We start from the raw sequence: 18,255 nt of genomic DNA, 5'->3' as shown, positions 1-18,255 counted from the left end.
TCTGTCTCTCTCCTCTTTCCTCCTCTCTCTCTCTCTCTCTCTCTCTCTCTCTCTTCCTATACACTTCAGCACTCTTCAGTACACTTCAGTCTGGCCTTGGCCTCACCACGGACCTCTTGCTTCATCCTCCAGAGTGCCGGCATTATAGGCGTGCAGCACTATGCCCAGTGATGAGCTAGCTGCAAACACATACATTCTCCCAATTAAATTCTAGGAAAGAGATGAAGCTGTCCCCTCTCCCTGGAAGAAATAGTCCCATTCTGAAGACAAAAATTCAATCAACCAACCAACCAACCAACCAAACCAAAAAAAACCCCAAAAAACAAAAAACGACCCCCCCCCCATAAAATCCACAGTCTCTGATTTGGTAAGGTCTGAGAGGCTACGTAACACTGTCAGCTGTGTCATAAGGATTCTTGGGTGAATTTTGGTTACTTTCATCAGCTTATTTTACCTTCAGTAATATTTGTCACAGTTGTCCCTAGAAGGCACCTGCACAAAGGACTCACAACAATTTCGCTGTGCCCCATAAAAAGCAATCTAGGCTTCTATTTACTTGGTCATTTGCCCCAGAAATGTTATCAGTGACAACACGCCACGCCTTGAAAGGTTTTGGCGTGTGCATTATTTTTCTACCAAGAGAAGACTGCTGGAACCTCCCACTTCACAGGCCCTATTAGTTGGCGGATAACCTAGAACTTCACTGGATCCGCTCTTTGCCCAACCATCTGATATCTGCATTTCAATTGGCTGAGCACAGGAGGACAGGGCCACCGGCAGTGGAGCGCAGAGGTCACGAGCCTGGTGCCTTAGGCACCAGCTTCACCCGCCTCTGAGCTGAGGCGTACTTCTCAACCCTGCTGAGCCCACTGCAAATCTAGGTGAGGACCCTGGGACCCAGCAGGATTAAAACTCAGGTTGTCTATAGAAAGCGAAGTACTTGCACACAGTAAATGCTCAACAAGTGTAGGCTGCTCTGTTACTAAGAACACCCCCAAACCCTGTTTCTTCCCAACACAGAGAGGAGTCAGCATCTGAGGAGAGCCCTGGTAGCACAGTGCATTTGGTGACATTTTGTGTTACAAGAGAAACAGCTCTCGGAAGGAAACCCACTGGTGTGAATGGTTCTTGGAGCCAAACCCCTTATCCAGCTGACCCTCAGCAATGCACGACCTACCCCCTCCTCGACGAAGCCCCTGCTGAGCAGGTTGTGGATCCTGTGCAATGTGTCCTCACTGACCGGGCAGTGGAAACGGCCGCCGGTGAGGGAAGCCAGCGCCTTCAGGAACTCCAGCGCTGCTCTAGAGAAGGAGCAGAGGCCTGGGCTCGCTGGGGTGGGGTAGGGCCCGCTGAGCCCCAGGCCTGTGGAGAACTCGAGTCTACAGAGCTAAGGGAAGGGCCCGGCGGTGGCCTTCTGCACCACTGGGACCACTGCTAGCATCACCACATCCACGTTCTGCTATCTAATGAGATTCACTGTGTCGCTGTTGCCGTTTGGCCCTGGCCCTCAAAAGACACAGCTAGCACAGGCTTCTCCTTTACTGGTCTCTGTCCTGTGCTACGTGGATCATGCTTAAGCTCACAACTTAGGCAGAGAAAGAAACCATGTGCACAAGTAACAGCTTTGCCAATAATAAAGGGTTTCATTTTGCTTGGGTACTAGGGATCAACCTAGAGCCTTCTACGTGCTGAGCATTCGCTGCCAAGCTACATCCTCAGGACATAAGAGTTTCCGGGCTCGCTTCCTTGTGCTGAAGAAGCTGAGTCTCATCTAATGTACATTCTTCTGTAGTGATTGCTGGTACAAACGATGGTACTGTGTGGATCTGTGATGCGTCCCCTCTAACATGCACAGATGTGAATGTGCCCATCTCCGACTAACTGCTCACAACTGTGTTCCCAAAAAAGGTTGGGTGGGAGAAGGCGACATGACTGAACCAGGTTGCATTCACAGAAGAGTGGGCTGTGCCTGGGTCCATCTGGGGCAGGAAAGGCGCCTTCGCTCTGTGGTGTGACACTACCCAGACCCTCCATAACAATTTCCTGTTTCCTGACTTATAGGACAAGGGCTGAGGCCAGGCCAGTGTCTAGGGAGGTAAGAAGCTCAGAGCCCTCGCCCCAGGGAGGTGGCCCCAGAGAAGAAGCCAGCTGACCCCTTACCGCCCACCTGTCCGTGCAGCTCAGGGAGACGGTGTGCACCCTTATGTCCCTGTCCTCCCGGAGTCTTCGGACCGCGTCAAGGACAAAGTGGCAGCTTGTGTCAGGCTTCCCGTCAGTCAGCAGGTATAGCCCTTGCACATCGTGAAACCTGAATGCTTTCTGGGAGGGCACAGGGTTGTGGTCAGCCGTGGGAGACAGGAGCCACCAGGAAGGGGTGACCGTGGTCCCTGCTATCCCTGAGGAAACCATGTCTGACTGGGTGCTATAGACCTGACCCTTGGCTGAGGCTGCCACTTCAGCCTAAGACAGATCAGGGAAGTTGCTGACATTTGGGGATGAGAGTACAGCCCGCTGCCTCGCTGATTAACCCCAAGAAAATTGCTTAACCTCTCTGAGCCTCTGTCTTCATTTTTAAAAATTATTTATTTATTTATCTATTTGACACAAGGTCTCGCTACACAGCTTGGACTCACAGTGATCCTCTGGGCTTAGCCTCCCCAGCTCTGGGATTACAGGTGTGCGCCACCATGGCATGGTTTCGGTGGCCAGCATGGCATGCAGTACTGGGGATCAAACCTGGGTCCTTGTGCTTGCCAGGCAGGCACTTAGACTGCTGAGCTATGTCCCCGGGTCCCTCTGTTTTCATGTTAAAGTGAAAACAAGAGTCCTGCCTCACTGGGTTGTTGGGAAGATGAGAAATGTTTTGTAAGTCATGCAACACCAGGGTGGGGATGGTGGTGTTTTTCCTACTCGTCAGGGTTTACTTGCCGACAGTGCTTGCAAGATTGAGGTGCCCCCCTGGGCTTGCAGGTGTGTCACCCACTGCATGGCTTCATGACAGGCTGTATCCGAGGTCTCCACCAGGGTGTCCTGCCATGGCTGTGGGCTATCTGAAAAGCTGAGCAGGTTAAAACTGGGGAGAAGAGAAAAGGCATGATGGAGGGCAGAGAGCAGCTGGTTAGAGCGGCCTGTGCTGAATTCAGCTGGGCTGTGGCATGAGGACACCTCACTGCATGAAATAAGTGGCCCCAGGCGAGGTCGAGAACCCCAGGACAGAAATGGGTGTAACCCCAAGCCCCGCCACTGACTGCGTATGTGGTCTTGGGCAAGATATTTGGCCTCTCTAAGGACAGAGGAAGTCATATATGTACAGTGCCCGTCACACATGAAGTCCCCAGTGAGTGTTTGCTCCTCGTAACATAAAGGCAACCACCTAGAGCATGTTGCTCTCCTCTTTCTGGTAAAAAGGACAACTTCCTACACTTGAAAGCGTCAGCTTCAGATCAGGCACGGCGGTGCATGCCCGTAACCCCAGCTTCGGAGAACCCAAGGCTGGGGGGATATAAAGTCTGAGCCCCGCCTGGGCAGTTCAGCAATGTAGTGAGAACGTGCCCAAAAGTGAAAACCAAAAGGCTAGAATGCAGCCCGGCGCAGAAGGCCCCAGCTTCAATCCTGTCCCACAGAAGAAGTCACCACTGAGGTCTGGGTTGTAGGCCGATTGCAGGCCGTTTTCCTAGCAGGAGAGAGATCCCGGCTTTAATCTCCAGAACTGGGGAAAAAGTCCAGCTGAAAAGTAAATCCAAGGCCATGAGATGGTTCCTTTGCTGTGCTTCTAACCGTTTCGGCTGAAGTGGAACCCTAAAAATCATTCTCTCTGCTGCGTCACAGCAGACTGCAGCGGTCCTTCCCGTGCGCTGCTACTCAAGGGAGCGTCCAGGCTGGCTGAAGAGCGGGAGGAAGTGTGCTTGGCCGGAACCCAGCGGCCATCCCCAGCCCGCCCTGACTGCCCAAGCAGCTGGGTCGCCCACCTGTCACAGCGCTGCCGCAGCTGCTCCCAGATCAGCAGGGCCAGCTCCGCCTTCACCTGCTGCAGGTAGGGGCCAGCGGAGCCGGACGTGTCCACCAAGACGCACACTTTGCTCTCCAAGATGGCACCGAAGAGCCGGCGACTCCCTGCTCCAAGGGGACAGAGGCGGCAGAAGTGACAGGCTGCCGTGGTAGGCCAGCTGCTCCCTGGGAGAAGGGGGCTGCCAGGGGCCTCCAGAACCGTGGGGCGATCCTTCCAGTGCCCCCACTGACCGACGAGGGGGCTCAGGGGAAGCCAGGCGGAAGTGGGCGGGGAGCCCTGTGAGCGCTTCCCTCGTCCAGTCACCACCAGCGGGGACAGCGCGGGCTCAGCCTTGCGACCACAGACTCTAGCTCTGCCTACCCCTGCGTCTCCATCGTGGCTGATCTTCCCAGATGCCTTACTTTTTTCTAGTACCGAGGACGAAATGCAGCACATTCACACTGGGCTGTATTCCCAGACCTTTATTTTTTAATTTTGAGGTGGTGTCTCATTAAGTCGCTATGCTGCCCACGCTGAGCTTGAGTTTGTGACCCTCCTGCCTCAGCCTCCCAAGCTGCGGGGTCTCAGGTGCTGTGCCAGAACACCTGGCTTTCAGCTGCTTCTTCTCTGTCTGGGCTGACACAGGCGCCCACGCCACCCCTCCCCTTCTTGAGAACTTATCTCCAAGGGGCAGCCCTGGGCATTTTCCCAAGCACTGACTTGAATGCTGTCCTCGTAGCTAAACCCTTCAATGGCCTCTGTCCAAGCCACGGCCCATCTCAGGCTTCACCCTGGACTCACTCGGCCCATGCTGGCCCCCTTCCTCGCAGTCCATCCTCAGCAGCCAGTCGGGGCTCAGCAGCCCAGGCCAAGGCCGTCTCTTGCTTTCCCAAGAGCTGTGCAGTCTTCGGAGCTTTGCCCCAGCAGCATCACCTGCCCTGGGAAGCGCTTGACTTCCCTGCCCAGGCCAGTGCTCCTGGGAGCACCAGGCTCCTCTCTCCACACTTGCGACGCTCACCTTGTTGGGAGTCTTTGCCTAGCATCTGCCTCCTGAACCGAATTCTTCCTGAGCTCAGTGACCCCTTCCCTGGCCCCAGAGAGAAGAGGAGAGAAGAGGGAGAGGAGGGGAAAGGGAAGGAGAAGGGGCAGGGGAGAGAAGGAGAGGCAAGAAAAGGAGAAGAGAGAGGGAGAGGGAGGGAGAGAAACAGAGAGAGAGACATAGAGACAGAGACTGAGAGACACAGAGACAGGGACAGAGAGCTGTGAGAGGCCCTCTTCCTCCCTCCTGCTGTCCCTGGAGTCCTCGGGCCGCAAGCCTCCTCCTCTCTCCCTTAATGCCCAGATGGCCTCCTCTGAGATGGCGCCCTGGCCCTCCTCACCTGCCTTCCCTGTTCCTCCACTCCGCCCTCTCTGGTAATAACAACGGGGGTTTCTGCCTGGTTGGGACCCCATCTACACCTTGAGGGCAGCTAGATGGCCCTGTGAGGGGAGCCTAAGTCACATGAGCAATGTGTGCAGGTGGCCTTGTGGGGCGCCGACAGCATGAGCTCTCTCTGGGGTTCCAAGGCCTGCTCCCCCTCTGCCACCCTGCACCTCACTTGACCTCTGAACCCCAAACCCGTGCCGCTCATACAGGACCATCCTGGCTTGCTCCCTGGGGCTGACTCTGCTGCACCGGGCCTGGGTGAAGCACTTGCGTCCCCGTGGTCAGCCTCGCCCTGCCTGCAGCATCTGGAGAGCAGCAGACTCACCAGAGAGGAGCCACTGCAGCCGCCGGACGTAGCAGCCCATCAGCTCCCTGAGGCGCACGATGTACACGTCCATCTCCCAGAGCGTCCTCTGCAGGTGCCTCACCACGCCCTGAGCCAAGGCAGAGACAGAGACAGCACAGCTAGGAGCTGCCACCGCCCGCAGCCTCACACGATTGCCCCGGACGGCCGAGTCCCTCGTGAGCCGCAGTGCCCAGCCACCTGCCGAGCACACGCTGCTGTTCACCTAAACACTCTTCCCCGTACTGAACTCCCGAGCTTCTGGTTGTACGAAGAAGTGGGGAGGTCAGCGCGGTGCTTTTGCCGCGAGCTCGCCACTGTCATGACCACGACAGGAGCAACAAAAGCTGTGGTATCTCCGAGTTCTACATGGGAAACCCTTGGTGGTGGCATTGGCGAATCATACATTTCAAACTGGCAGACTAAAAATGACCAAAGTTCTTTTGATGGATAATTTTGAATTTTGTGGCTACTTTTAGTTCCCTCTAATGCTCATGTGATATGAAAGGGCACAGAGGGAAAGGATTGCATTTTCATTTTGTACTAAAATTACTTGTCCCAGCATCAAAACAATAGAAAAAACCACTGTGCCTAAACTAGAGAATCAAGAAAGGGGGCCTTGCCTCCTGTCCCCACCTGCTTCACTGCCGGCCTGTCCGGGCTGCCATCAAGGCCGGGGCATCCAGCTATGTTACAGGACACCTCGGTGGTCACCAGCTTATGTCTGGTCCTCCCGAGCCTGTGTCCATGCAGGGCAACTTGGCCCTCCAGGGGCTCAGCTGTTTCTGGCAACAGGGTCCTGTAGCCCCTGTCGGGTGATGGAAGTCAACACTCTGGGGCTGGGCTCTAGAGCAAACCACAAGCTGAGGCTGAGGCTCAACTTTCTGCTGTCCGCAGCGGATGAGAGACAGAGACAGGAGGAAAACGAGCACACGGGTGGACTCACGTGGGCCTGTACGCTGGGGAGGATGGCGCAGTGCTTGGCTGAACTCGGCGCTGACTTCTGGTGGGTGCAGCTGGGACCCAGGCACCTGGCTATGTCCATCTTCAGTTTTTTCAGCCCGTAATTTGCTACCCACTTTAGAATAAAGAGAAGAACTTCTTTGGAGGTGACTCGAGCCTGACTGATTCTTCTGTTAAGACCTCAAGTTTGAGGGCTGGCCAGATAGCTCAGAGGACTAAAGCGCCTGCTTAGGCAAGTGCCGGGATCTGGGTTGTGTGCTGTGCCAGCCCTGCCCCGGGGGTGCGCTGAGACTGGGCACGGTGCCTGCAATCCCAGCATTTGGCAGGCTGAAAACAGGAGGATCACTACGAGTCCAGTCTGCGTAGTGAGACCCTGTACTAAACATATAAAAAACCCCAAAACTCTCAAGTTTAAAGTGTGACGCTCCAGGGTCCTCCCCGATCCCGCTCCATGGCAGATTCTCTACCTAGCTCAGGGGGAGAAGGCACAAGAAACAGGGCAACAGAAACAAAATGCAACAAAATGCATGGAGCACTTTCTAGGCAACACTGTTGCTTCTCCAACATCCACGTGAACCCTCCCCCAGTGGGTTTGAAGCTCAGCCTCTAAAGCAGTTGCTACTTTGGGCCTCACAGTGAGAGATGCCGGCGTGGCAGCCTCAGGGCAAGCCAAATGTGGCACGCAGGACATGCCAGTCAGAACCATGCTGGCTTTCACTGAATGACTGTAAGAAGGAAGATGATAGGAACGAGAAGGGGATTCTTTTTTTTTTTTTTTTGGCAGAACCGGGGATTGAACTTAGATCCTTGCTTTTGCCAGTCAAGCGCTTATCCTACTGAGCCATCTCCCTGGCCCCGAGAAGGGGATTCTAAAGTGGGTTTGTGGTGTATGTCTGTCATTCCTATGGTCAAGAGGCTGAGGCAGGAGGATCACCACAAGGTCAAGGCCAGGGTGGGCAAGTAGTGAGCTCAAGGCCAATATAGACTATAAGGCCTTGCTTCAAGAACAAGCAAGCAAGTGAGAGGTTTCTGCTGCTTGCAACCAAAAGGACCTGTCATTAACGCACTTCCCGCAAAACACGTCATGTCTTCGCGCAACCACCTTGCTCCCTGGGCTCATTTTTTTTAAATTTTGAGACAAGGCCTTACTACGTTGTCCAGCTGCCTGTCCTCCAGGTGTGGGCTCCCAGGGGGGCTGGGGCTCCTGCATGCATCACCACGCCCGTCTCTCAGCTCTAGTCTTCATTTTACAGAGACACTGAGAATGAGGACAGCTACATGATGTGCCCAAGATCGCCTCGCCAGAAAGGGAAGAAGGCTCAGACTTCAAACTTAGGTCCACCCAACTGTTACCTACTTGCAACATTAAGGAGTCTCCTCCTCCTCCTCCTCCTCCTCCTCTTCCTCATCTTTTTTCTTCTTTTTAATATTCTTATGTTTTATTTTGCTGTTGTTATTGTTGGTACAGGGTCTCGCTATGCAGCTTGGACTTACAGTGATCCTCCGGTCTCAGGCTCCCCAGCGCGGGGATTACAGGCATGCGCCACCATGCCCAGCGGGAACAATCACAGTCTGAGAGCTATGTGGCCTGGACAGCTGAGTACCTCTTGGCTCGAGCACACCATGTCCTTCCTGGGCAGCTCCACAGAAGTGCTGGCCCTTACACGCCTTCCTTGAGGGTACTTCTTGTATACAGCGCCTAGGAAAAGCACAGCAAGGTGACCCTGCACATCTTTGTTCCCTCCTCCTCCCACCACCCTTCCTTTTTAGCATCAGCTTCTCTGCCAGCCGAGTCAGATGGAAAACTCCTTAGCTGGAGTTTGCTGGAGAGATGGGAAGGCTGGCTACCAGGTAGACAGGCAAAGGGCTTGGGACCTCTCTTCCCTGCACGGCAGAGAGCGGCTGAGGATGGGGACGCTTAGTGTTCCCTCACCGCTGTCCACCAGGCTGGCGAGGACCCTCCTCCATCCCCTTCCCAACCTGCCTCGGGGCTAAGGAAGCTGCCTGAGGACCAGGGAGCTCTCACCTTCGGTACTGACTTCCCTCCTGTCACCCACTTCCCTGTCTGAGGACAGGCCTACTCCACAGCTCTGCGGGGAGGGCAGGTCCCGGGGCAGCTGTAGGGGTCTCCTATCCAAGGCCGCTGCCTCCCGTTCCCCCAGGGCCAGGGTGCCTGTGGTCTCTACCTTACCTATGGCATTCCCGGTCTCTGTATAGAACAGGGACAGAGTCGTCTCTGCCCCCCGCACCCTGGTCTTCCTCCTCCAGGCTGTTGTCCCTTCCTCCATGGGCTGGGCTAGAGAGATGTTAGGCTAGTTGGCAGGGTGGCCTTATCATAGCCTGACTAGAGATATTAACTATCATCTGCCCCCCATAAATGAGCTGGAAATGAGCACTGAGTCCCTGCCAGGCCGCTCCCGGAGCAGCCGGGACTTGGTTCCTGTCCCCAAGTCCCAACATCCACCAGGCAAGGCAGTACGCGCTTTGTTATGGCATCACTTCATCCTCACTGTCCACGCGGTCACAGATGAGCTAAGTGGGAGTTAGAGCTAGCAGGCAGAGCAAAGACGTCACCCTGTCCTGCTGACCCCAGAGCTCGGCCCAGAGCCAGCCTGCTGCGTGCGTGACCTCGCAGGAGAGACGCATGGTCATTAGCTGATGAGCTGAGGGCTTCTGTATAAACGCTGATCGGTTGTCCCCACCAGATGGCAAATTGGAGTCTCTGTGAGCCTGAGACTCAGAGAGGACCTCAGAGAATGCCCTGCTCGGGACCGGGCATTGCAGGCTCTTTGCAGGACCCTCCCAGAAGGCATGCAGCATGCGACAGGACTGGTGACTGCTGGTGACTTTGTCACTGTCACCATCACACCCATCACGCCTGGGCCTGACTCACGCCTTCGTGCTGAGCTACATCCCTAGCCCCTTTTTGTTTTTATTTTTTATTTTGAAACAATGTCTTGGCAAGTTGTTAAATTGCCCAGGCTGGGCTCAAGCTTGCGATCCTCCTGGCCCAGCCTCTCGGAGTGCTGGGACCACAGGTGTGCGCTCCCTTGCGACTCTCTCCAGCACTACCAAGCCCACCCCAGCAGAGTCTGAGCCATCCCCCCCCCCCACCGCCTGCCGTACCTGGGGAGACGCCCGCCTTGCCACCGAGCAGATGATATCTCAGAGCTTTGGGCAGGGGGCTCCTCTCTCCTTCTGGGCCATCTTTAAGGTTCTAGAAAACAGGCCCTATTTCCCGTCAGGCCTTATTCCGGGGCAGGCAGCACCCCCCCAACTTCTTTCTGTCAACGAGAGCTTGGCAGGGGTAACCCTAAGAAGTCAGCTCCTCGCACATTGGGCCCATCTCTTGCAGAAAGTTCAGAGGGTCTGGGGTGAAAAGTTGTGCACGTGCCTTGGAACATGTGTGGTACGAGACGGCATACCCGACAGCCGTGGGGACTTGCCAGTGTTCCCCAGCAGTTATCTGTCGCTTGTCCCACTAGCTGCGATTTCTGGGTGGCTAGCACGGCAACCTATCCGGGTGGTTTCTGGGCCTTCCTGGGCACCTTGGTCTTAAGCAGGGTGGGTGTTCTGCCTCACTGAGTACCACTGGAGTGTGGCAAAAGCAGGCGGAGAATTGGGGCTTCGCGCCAGTGAAGGGGACCTCCGGGTGGGCGGCTGCACAGGGGCCCTGGCTGGGGCTCCCCCAGCTCTGAAGGCCTGCGGGAGGCCGTGCCACAGCCTATGGCTTCTTGCTTGATTGGCTCAGGAGCCACTGAAGATCTCAAAGGCAGACTTAAAATTTTAGTGTTCCCCCAAATCTGGGAAGGCACGAGAGGTGACATGTGAAAAGCCGCGAGAGTTCTTCGGACAAGGCAGGCCTGTGTGCACAGGACACCCTGGGAAGGCAGCTGCGTGCTGTCCTGGACGGCAGCCTTCACGCTGCATGTGTGCTGGGCTCACCAAGGCCTGTCACAGAGCAGCCGAGGAATCCCGGTTGCTCCACTCCCCCTCTCAAGGCCCCGTCTGCTTTCTGAGGGTGGGTGGGCACTTGGGACAGTGCGTATTTCACAGGCTGCGGGTGGCGGTAGGCCTCGCAGGCACTCAGCTCCCAGGAAGCCCCACTAAGTCCAGGCTCAGACACATTCCTCTGCCCCTGAGAGGCCCTCCCAGGACAAGCTGCTGCATGTAGTCATGAGCGACAACTCCACAGAGTCCCCAGTACCAGACAAAGGGACAAACCTGCGACAGCTAGGCAGAGCGTGAGCTGAGGGGAGGGAGACCAGAGATGCCACCAGAATTGAGTGCAGAGCAGGCCTTCTCCTTGGACGATGGGCGGGAGGCACCCGGGGGACACCCCACTACCCCCTGCCTCCACCCAAATGGCTGTGGGGCCTGGGAGCCTTGCCCTAGTCACTTTAAGAGCTAGGACAGATCAGGAAGCAAAGTGAAAACGCCATCCTCTGTGTGTTATTAGGGAGGAGTCAAACCATTTTGGCCAGCGAGGGGGCTGTAGGCTTGGGAAGAGAGGCTCTCTTGGGCTGACTTCTTTGCTTGAGCATCTTCGGCTTTTCTTTAGAGAGGGCTGTGCTTTCCAGTTCTCTTCTCAAATGGTTCTTCAGGGAGGCCACTAGTAGGGCGCACTAGGACAAGGATTGGGAAGGGTGGCTAGTGGCACTGTGGACGGACACACTCAGGAAAGAGGCCCTGCACCCCTCACACCTCTCTCTGTCTCTGAAGTGTCCCTGCAGCTCAGTGCTGTGGATGTTTAAGAACAATAATCAGTCTCCTCAATGGGAGACCTGGGGTGCTCCGGCCCCGGGCCCCCACCTCTGGGAGGTGGAGGAGCTTCCATCCAGGCCCAGGGTGCTCCAGGGCCTAAGCCCGGAGTCCTTCTTGGCATTTACGGCACCTGGGAGAAAAGCCACAGCATCGTGCCTGGTCCCTCGCCTGCAAACGGCTCAAAAGCCCCGAAACTTCTCCAGGAATTATTCTCAGCTGAAGCACCAGGGACTGATGCAAATAAGCCCCTCAATGAAGGGTAGATTTAGCCATTTTATCCATTACTACGTACAAAGGAGCAGGAGGGAGTTACAGAGCGGCAGGAGCCCCTTCAGGAGGGCGGCTAAGGCATCTTTGGGGGGGCCACAGTCCATGATGCCGTGGCCGTGGTGGGAAAGACCGAGGCTTGGTCTTGCCCTCTAGAGACCACTGCTGTGTCGGGGAGACAGCCACACTGACACGCAACAAGGACAAGCCTTCTTCCAAGGCCCCCACGCTGCCTTGACTGAGGGCCCTGCAAGGCCTCCCTCCCACCCTCCCTCCCCAGGGCTTGGATGGTCCCAGGCTCCTGTCTCCAGCCCATCTCTTTCCACCTGTCTGTAGGGCACCCTCACTTGTGACTTCTTAGGCCCATAAAATTGCTTTTGTCCCTTCCCCAAGCCTCCTACAAGCTCCCTGTTTTCTTTCTGTGAACAGCACCACCGCCTACGACACTTGCCAGTGCAGAACTCGCGCCCTGCTCTGGCTCCTCCTTGGTCACTCTGCACGCTGTACCAGCTCCAAGTCTGGTCAGCTCTTCCCAAGTGTTCTCCTGTCTGCTTATTTCCATTCTCCTTGCTCCTGACATGGCCATTTCCTACCTCTTTAGTGGCACCTTGTGATGTTCCTGACCCCTGAGAAGAAGAACTAATATTTTACTGAACCTTGCATAATAGAGAACAAGCTATGGAAGACCCAGCAGGGGAATGCCAGCACGGGAAATGGCTTGGGAGGCCAGAGAACATAGTCCACAGCGTACGGGCCGAAAACCAATGACACAGGAAATCCTCTTGTCCTTTGGAAGCCCTGGGTGTGAGTGATTAGGACACTGCGGAGAACTTGGGCGAGGGCTGCAGCTCAGCGGCAGAGCCCTTGCCTAGTGTGCCAGAGGCCACACACTGCCCTTGCAGGTGTAAACTGGGAAGTGAGTTAAGATAAGGCCACACTGGAGAGACACACGTAGGGAAGACCCCGTAAGAAGATGAAGGCAGAAATCGCAATTATGCTTCCCGGAGCCCAGGAGGGCCAAGCGCGGCCGAGGGTGAGGCCTCCTCCCTGTACCAAGCTGTGGTCTGGTTCCTCAGAGCCATCTCCTCTGGGAGGCCTCCAGCCTAGGACCAGGAATTCTGCTAAGCCAGCTCAGTGACCGCCGCGCACCCCTGATAGCTTAGCAAGAATTCCCTGCTCCTGATAGTCAATCATGTTACTTTTAGTAATTTCCCATCCACTCGAGGGAGGAAAGAAGAAATAAAGGTAAGTAAAAAAGAGACAAGGAAAATTATAGTTTTAAAATTGTACTTTTAAGGAAAACTCAGTTACTCAAGGCCATAATGTTGTTTTCTCTTACAAGAAACTCAGAATGAACCTGCAGTGAGCCTGCAGACTGGCCGTGCTCTCTGCCTATGAACTGCTGTCTCCCGTGGACTTCCACCCTCAAGCCCCACTGAGTGGGCAGCATAAGCCTAAACTCCAAAGCTTGCCAATCGCTCGGATTCTAATACAGCCCACAGATGGGTTGCCTGACAGGTGACAGGAATATACACACCCTTACATCCCCAATCCTTTGGACCCCCAAGACCAGATGACAGCCCTCGCCACCCCCAGATCCTGAAGCACTCTCAAGGGCCTGGACTCTATTCTGACTGTGTACGTCTTTCATTCTGCCTAGCAAACCTTTCTATGCCACTCACTGACTTGACATTTTTTTCTGTAACATGAGTCAGCAAACCTACAGCATAGCTGTGGTGAGGCCAGGTCCTCCTCTCCTTTTGGGGGTGCCTCCTCAACCCCCGTCTGGTGATGTACTGACTGCTCACTGGCAAAAAATCCCCACTTATCTTTGCTGCTGTCTAGAGTTGAGTTCAGTCTCTCTCCTCTATCCCAGTGGTCTTAAATATGTAAATTCTTTGCCTTTTGTAGCAAGCATTTCGTACAATTTTTCCCCCCAAACGAGGGCCCTCACCAAAAGCTAAGAAGGGGCAAGGCTGCCGAAGGTAGCTGGCAACCTTGATTTCAGACTTGCAGCCCCCAGCACCGTAAGACAATAAACACCTCTCATTTTCAGCTACCCAGTTTCTACTACTTCACTGTGGAAGTCCCCAGAAAGGAGCACAGAAACCAGCAGAGACATCTGGCCGTACCTTCTGGGAGTAACTGAGGGCCTTTCCCATCTCAGATTGGATGGCACCGATGTCATCACTCTCGTAAATGCCTGGAGGGAAAGCACACTGTGAGGACTGGGGAGGAGGTGCACACCCGGCCATGCTTGGGTGCAGCAGAGCCACATGTGGCCACTCAAGCCCAGGACAGGGTGAGACGTCCATCGGGTGACCCGCCCGCCCCCCTCAACACTGTCCAGCAGTGAGTGGTTGCCAGCTGTGGGGCTGACCTGAACCCAGTGCCCTGACACCTACAGGAAGAGGGGGCCAAGTGCAAAGGTCCCACCTCTCTATGTAATTAAAGGACCATCCTCAGATTGCGTCACGGACACCAATGCCTTGCCTGGCTACAACGCCAGACCCTAGCACTGGCCTGCCTGGGCTCAACTCTTGGCCTTCGGGCTCTGTGCCTCAGTTTCCTGTCTGCAGACTGGGGTGGGTAATCTCTAAGTCACTGGGTTATAGTGAGGAGTGAGCCGTGACACACGTGAAAGGCTTAGATCTGTGCCTGGTACCCACTAGCTGTTCTAGCAGATATTTGCCATCATTAGTAATAATCACTGGTGAGTGCACATGCCCACCAGCACTTTTCATGGGAAGAAAAAGCAGGGAAACACCCAAGACACTCAGCTCCTGTCATGCGCTGACACTGTGACCACATGTGTGGCGTATCTCCACGAGTCACCTCTTTGTCTGAGCTGGGGGCCGGTGGAAGGCACTTGTGTCCCTCCGTTTGTCACCTCCACATCCTGAAGTATTTTTTGTGTCTCTGGGCCACCAAAGCCATTCACACACACACACACACACACACACACACACACACGTATATATGCATTTAATACACTATTTGTTCACTTTAGCATATTTGAAAAAGAAAATTAACGCCCCTGCCAACGATGGCAAGTCAGCCTCTTCCTTCAATACGGTTAAGCACATAACTACCGCACACACAAATGCTGTGCCACTCGCAACCAACTGTGGACTGTTGTGGTCATCACACACTCTGGGAAAGCTATCCTGTGGGATCTCAAGGTGCTTACTAGATCTATCTAAAGTATTTTCCAAATTTTACCTTGAAATTTAAAAGTGTACTAAAATAGGCATTTCTGGATGGCAGGGCCTCGTACACACAGCAGAAGCATTCAGCCTAGCCCCGGGCTGCAAGGCGCCAGTCCTCGATCACTTCTATGTGTGCAGCTCAGCAGTAGTGTGTGTCTTCCTGCATCAGGCAGTCATTGCCACTGTTCTCTTCCAGAACAGTAATTTAATTTAATTTTATGTTTGGGACTGAAACAGATCCTCAAAAATGCTAAACGTACTCTGCCTCTAGGTTTACATATACACTTTGTCTTTTTGAGACAGGGCTTGCTATGCAGCTCAGGCTGGCCTTGAGCTCACTTTGTAGCTCAGGCTGGTCTCAAACTCACAACGACCCTCCTGCCTCGGCCTCCCAAGTGCTGGGATCACAGGCGTGCACCGCCACACCTGGCTACATGCACATTTTAAAATACGATTTTCAGAGTCTGCTTTTTATGCCAATGGCATAAGTAAGCTGCGCGGGTGTTGGGACAACTCTGGAAAGAGACAGGCCTAAGTACCAGGCAACACTCACGCACATGTGTCTCCAAACCAGTGGAAGCGGCCACCAGTAGCCCAGGCGAGCGCCCTGTAGGCGCTGGCTGTGTCTGTGCGGCTGGCGTAGCGGGCAGGAGGGTCGCTGTCCACCTGCGGCTCCCCCACGGAGAAGAGACACACGTTCAGCTGGAGGTCGCAGCCCCCACAGCTTTCAGCCACATAGGCACTGAGTGTGGGCTGTAGGGGAAGAGAAGGGACGGGCCAAGCTGAGGGCCGGGGAGTGCCAGTTCAGCACGCGCATGCGCGCTCTCTCTCTCTTCTCCTCTCCCTCCTCCCTTCCCTCCTTTTTCTCTTCCTTTCTATACCAGGCATTGAATTCAGGGCCTTAACACTAAGTTGCATCTTCAACCTTTTTTTTTTTTTTTTGGTACCTGGGATTGAACTCAGCACCTTGCACTTGCCTGGCAGGTGTTTATGCCTCTGGGCTAAATCACAGACAGGGTCTTACTAAGTTGCCTGGGCTGGCCTTGAGCTTGTGACATGCCCTGACACACAGGTGTGTCCAGGTGTGCACCACTGGGAACTTTCTGGAAGCCTGCTGTGCTCTGCTCCAGTACTTGACACTGGAGACAGAGAGAGTCGGGGCCACAACTTCACGCTACACCCAAATAGGTACAACTCAGAGCTGGCTGAAAGCTTGGTTCCTGAGAGTATCTGTGGTCAGGACCATCCACGTCTCAGCATGCTTGTCAGAAACCTGGCTTCATGTTCCCCCAGGCCCCCGGGAGTGGGAGCCGCCTGCTGACCAGCTTCCCAGGTTCCTGTGCATGTTACTGCTTTAGTGGGGTTGGGTCAGAAGCCATGCTGGGGTGGAAACAGCTCAGCGTGAAAGCTCTTCCCTCACATGCACAAAGCCCTGAGGTCCGCCACTAGCACCACCAGAACACACAGAAACAGAGAAGTCACTGAAGCATCCACCTAGGGGATGACAGGCAGGGCCACAAAAGCCAGTAAACAGCAGCACAGCAGGGCCCACCCACCACATCCTGGTCGGGGACTCCGCCTGTGAGCAGGTAGATGCCCTGCGACAGGTGCTGGTCCCTGTCCCTGAAGTCCACTTCCAGAACCTTCCGCAGGGCGCTGAGGACATTCCTGCTGCCACGGCACTGCAGGCTCAGGGCCCACCTGGGGAAGAGGAAGTGAGCTGGCGCGGGCACCGCTAGGGCCCGAGGACAGTGCAGTGGACAGGAAGATATGTTCTGACTTGTGTCCTTGGCTTGTGGAGGGTGGGAGACAGGGATGGAGGGGACAGCAGCGCCCGCACGCCCAGCAGCACCGTGCTGCTGTCACCTACCTCCAGGCGCTCTGCAAGTTGTCGTGGCTCACAGGAACCATCTCGGGCCTCCAGCTCTCGATGGTGCTTCCGAACCTGCAAGGGGGCGCAGGCCTGGTCACAGTGGTGCGTCAGCCCCAGCAGGCTTTTTTTTTTTTTTTTTTTTTTTTTTTTTTTTGCAGAACCAGGGATTGAACTCAGGCCTGTGCTTATTCCACTGAGCCATCTCCCCGGCCCCATTTGGGGGGATTCTGATAACCCCACAACTAAGATGTCACCTATCTCAGCCAGGCATGGGATTCAAATTCCAGGCTGGGCAGAGCTGTGGCACTCAGGGGGAACACAGCCCAGCACAAGGGCCAGCTGTAGCAGCCCCCTTCCTGACCAGGACACTGACTGGCCACACTGTGTCCTGCAGTACAGGAGACAGCGTGGCCACATAACTCGCCATCATCTGGTGTTTCTGTCATGCACGACGCTCCTTATCCTGCACATACCCGCAGCAAGCGACCTGATGGCCACCAAGTTCCCGCCCTGCGCTGGCCTCGGGGCCTCTGTCCCTCTCCCTGGAGCGACCCCCGCCCCACGCGCATCGGCACAGACTCATGGGTCCAGGGCTGCCGTACTGGGCCCAGGCAGGAGGGGCCAGTCCCGCCTTTGACCCCTTGTGATCCACATCCTGCCTTCTTACTTGCACAAAATCACTCAGTGGCATTTATTTCGTCTTAATATACCAGCTCTCACGATTAGGTCACTGGTTCAGTCACATGAGTGGATGGGTAAATGAATGAATGCAAATGTTAACAATGTTTCCCTAAGTGTGTGTGTGTGTGCGCGCTCCTGGAGACTGAACCCAGAGCCTCCATAGTGAGTGTGCTACTTTTTTATTTATTTATTTTTTTGGCAGAACCAGAGATTGAACTCAGGCCCTTGCACTTGCCAGGCAAGCACTTATTCTACTGAGCCATTTCCCCAGACCCTTATTTTTGATTTTGAAACAGGATCTCACTAAGCCGATAAGTTGCCCAGGCTGGATTAAGACTCGTGATCCTCCTGCCTCAGCCTCTTCGAGCACCGGGACTGCAGGTGTGCATGACCAGGCCCGGCTCTCCAAGGATTTTTACTTTGAGCTTATTAGGGAAAGATTAAGCTGTGGAATAATTTTATTTAATACACTTGCTCAGACAAAAGGCTGAGAAGTGATATTATTTAATATTAACTGGTAACTTGAATAGGTTCAGAATACGCCCTATTTGGTAGAAATCATGTATACTATATTTCAAATCGTTTCTTTTTTGTCTTCTGTAATTAGATAAAAAGGTATGCAAAAAACCTATAAAGGGGCTGGGGTGATGGCTCAGTGGACTGTGCGCTTCCCTGGCAAGTGCAAGGGCCTGAGTCCAATCCCCAGTTCTGTACAAAAAAAACCCCAACCAAACAAAAAAA

The 18,255-nt window shown here is 54.6% G+C and overlaps 1 protein-coding gene across 1 annotated transcript in view; it reads right to left on the bottom strand.

Annotated features, from left to right (window-relative positions):
- The window catches only part of Vwa3a (von Willebrand factor A domain containing 3A), a 56,141-nt gene that overhangs the window by 3,817 nt on the left and 34,069 nt on the right, over nt 1–18,255 (bottom strand). Inside the window, exons 18-31 of the mRNA XM_023713344.1 lie at nt 16,831–16,905; nt 16,517–16,661; nt 15,518–15,713; nt 13,884–13,954; nt 11,193–11,345; nt 9,847–9,937; nt 8,912–9,016; nt 8,325–8,419; nt 6,704–6,835; nt 5,740–5,848; nt 3,969–4,113; nt 2,929–3,073; nt 2,168–2,319; nt 1,178–1,301 (exon numbers count right to left, since the gene is read on the bottom strand). Coding sequence (XP_023569112.1) covers nt 1,178–1,301; nt 2,168–2,319; nt 2,929–3,073; nt 3,969–4,113; nt 5,740–5,848; nt 6,704–6,835; nt 8,325–8,419; nt 8,912–9,016; nt 9,847–9,937; nt 11,193–11,345; nt 13,884–13,954; nt 15,518–15,713; nt 16,517–16,661; nt 16,831–16,905 — 1,738 coding nt within the window. The remainder of the gene's footprint in view (nt 1–1,177; nt 1,302–2,167; nt 2,320–2,928; nt 3,074–3,968; nt 4,114–5,739; nt 5,849–6,703; nt 6,836–8,324; nt 8,420–8,911; nt 9,017–9,846; nt 9,938–11,192; nt 11,346–13,883; nt 13,955–15,517; nt 15,714–16,516; nt 16,662–16,830; nt 16,906–18,255) is intronic.

This window comes from Octodon degus, unplaced genomic scaffold, assembly GCF_000260255.1.
Source record: "Octodon degus isolate 3935 unplaced genomic scaffold, OctDeg1.0 scaffold00001, whole genome shotgun sequence".
Lineage (NCBI taxonomy): Eukaryota > Metazoa > Chordata > Mammalia > Rodentia > Octodontidae > Octodon > Octodon degus.
Note: the sequence above shows the minus strand (reverse complement) of the source record. Positions and strands in the feature narration are given on the sequence as shown.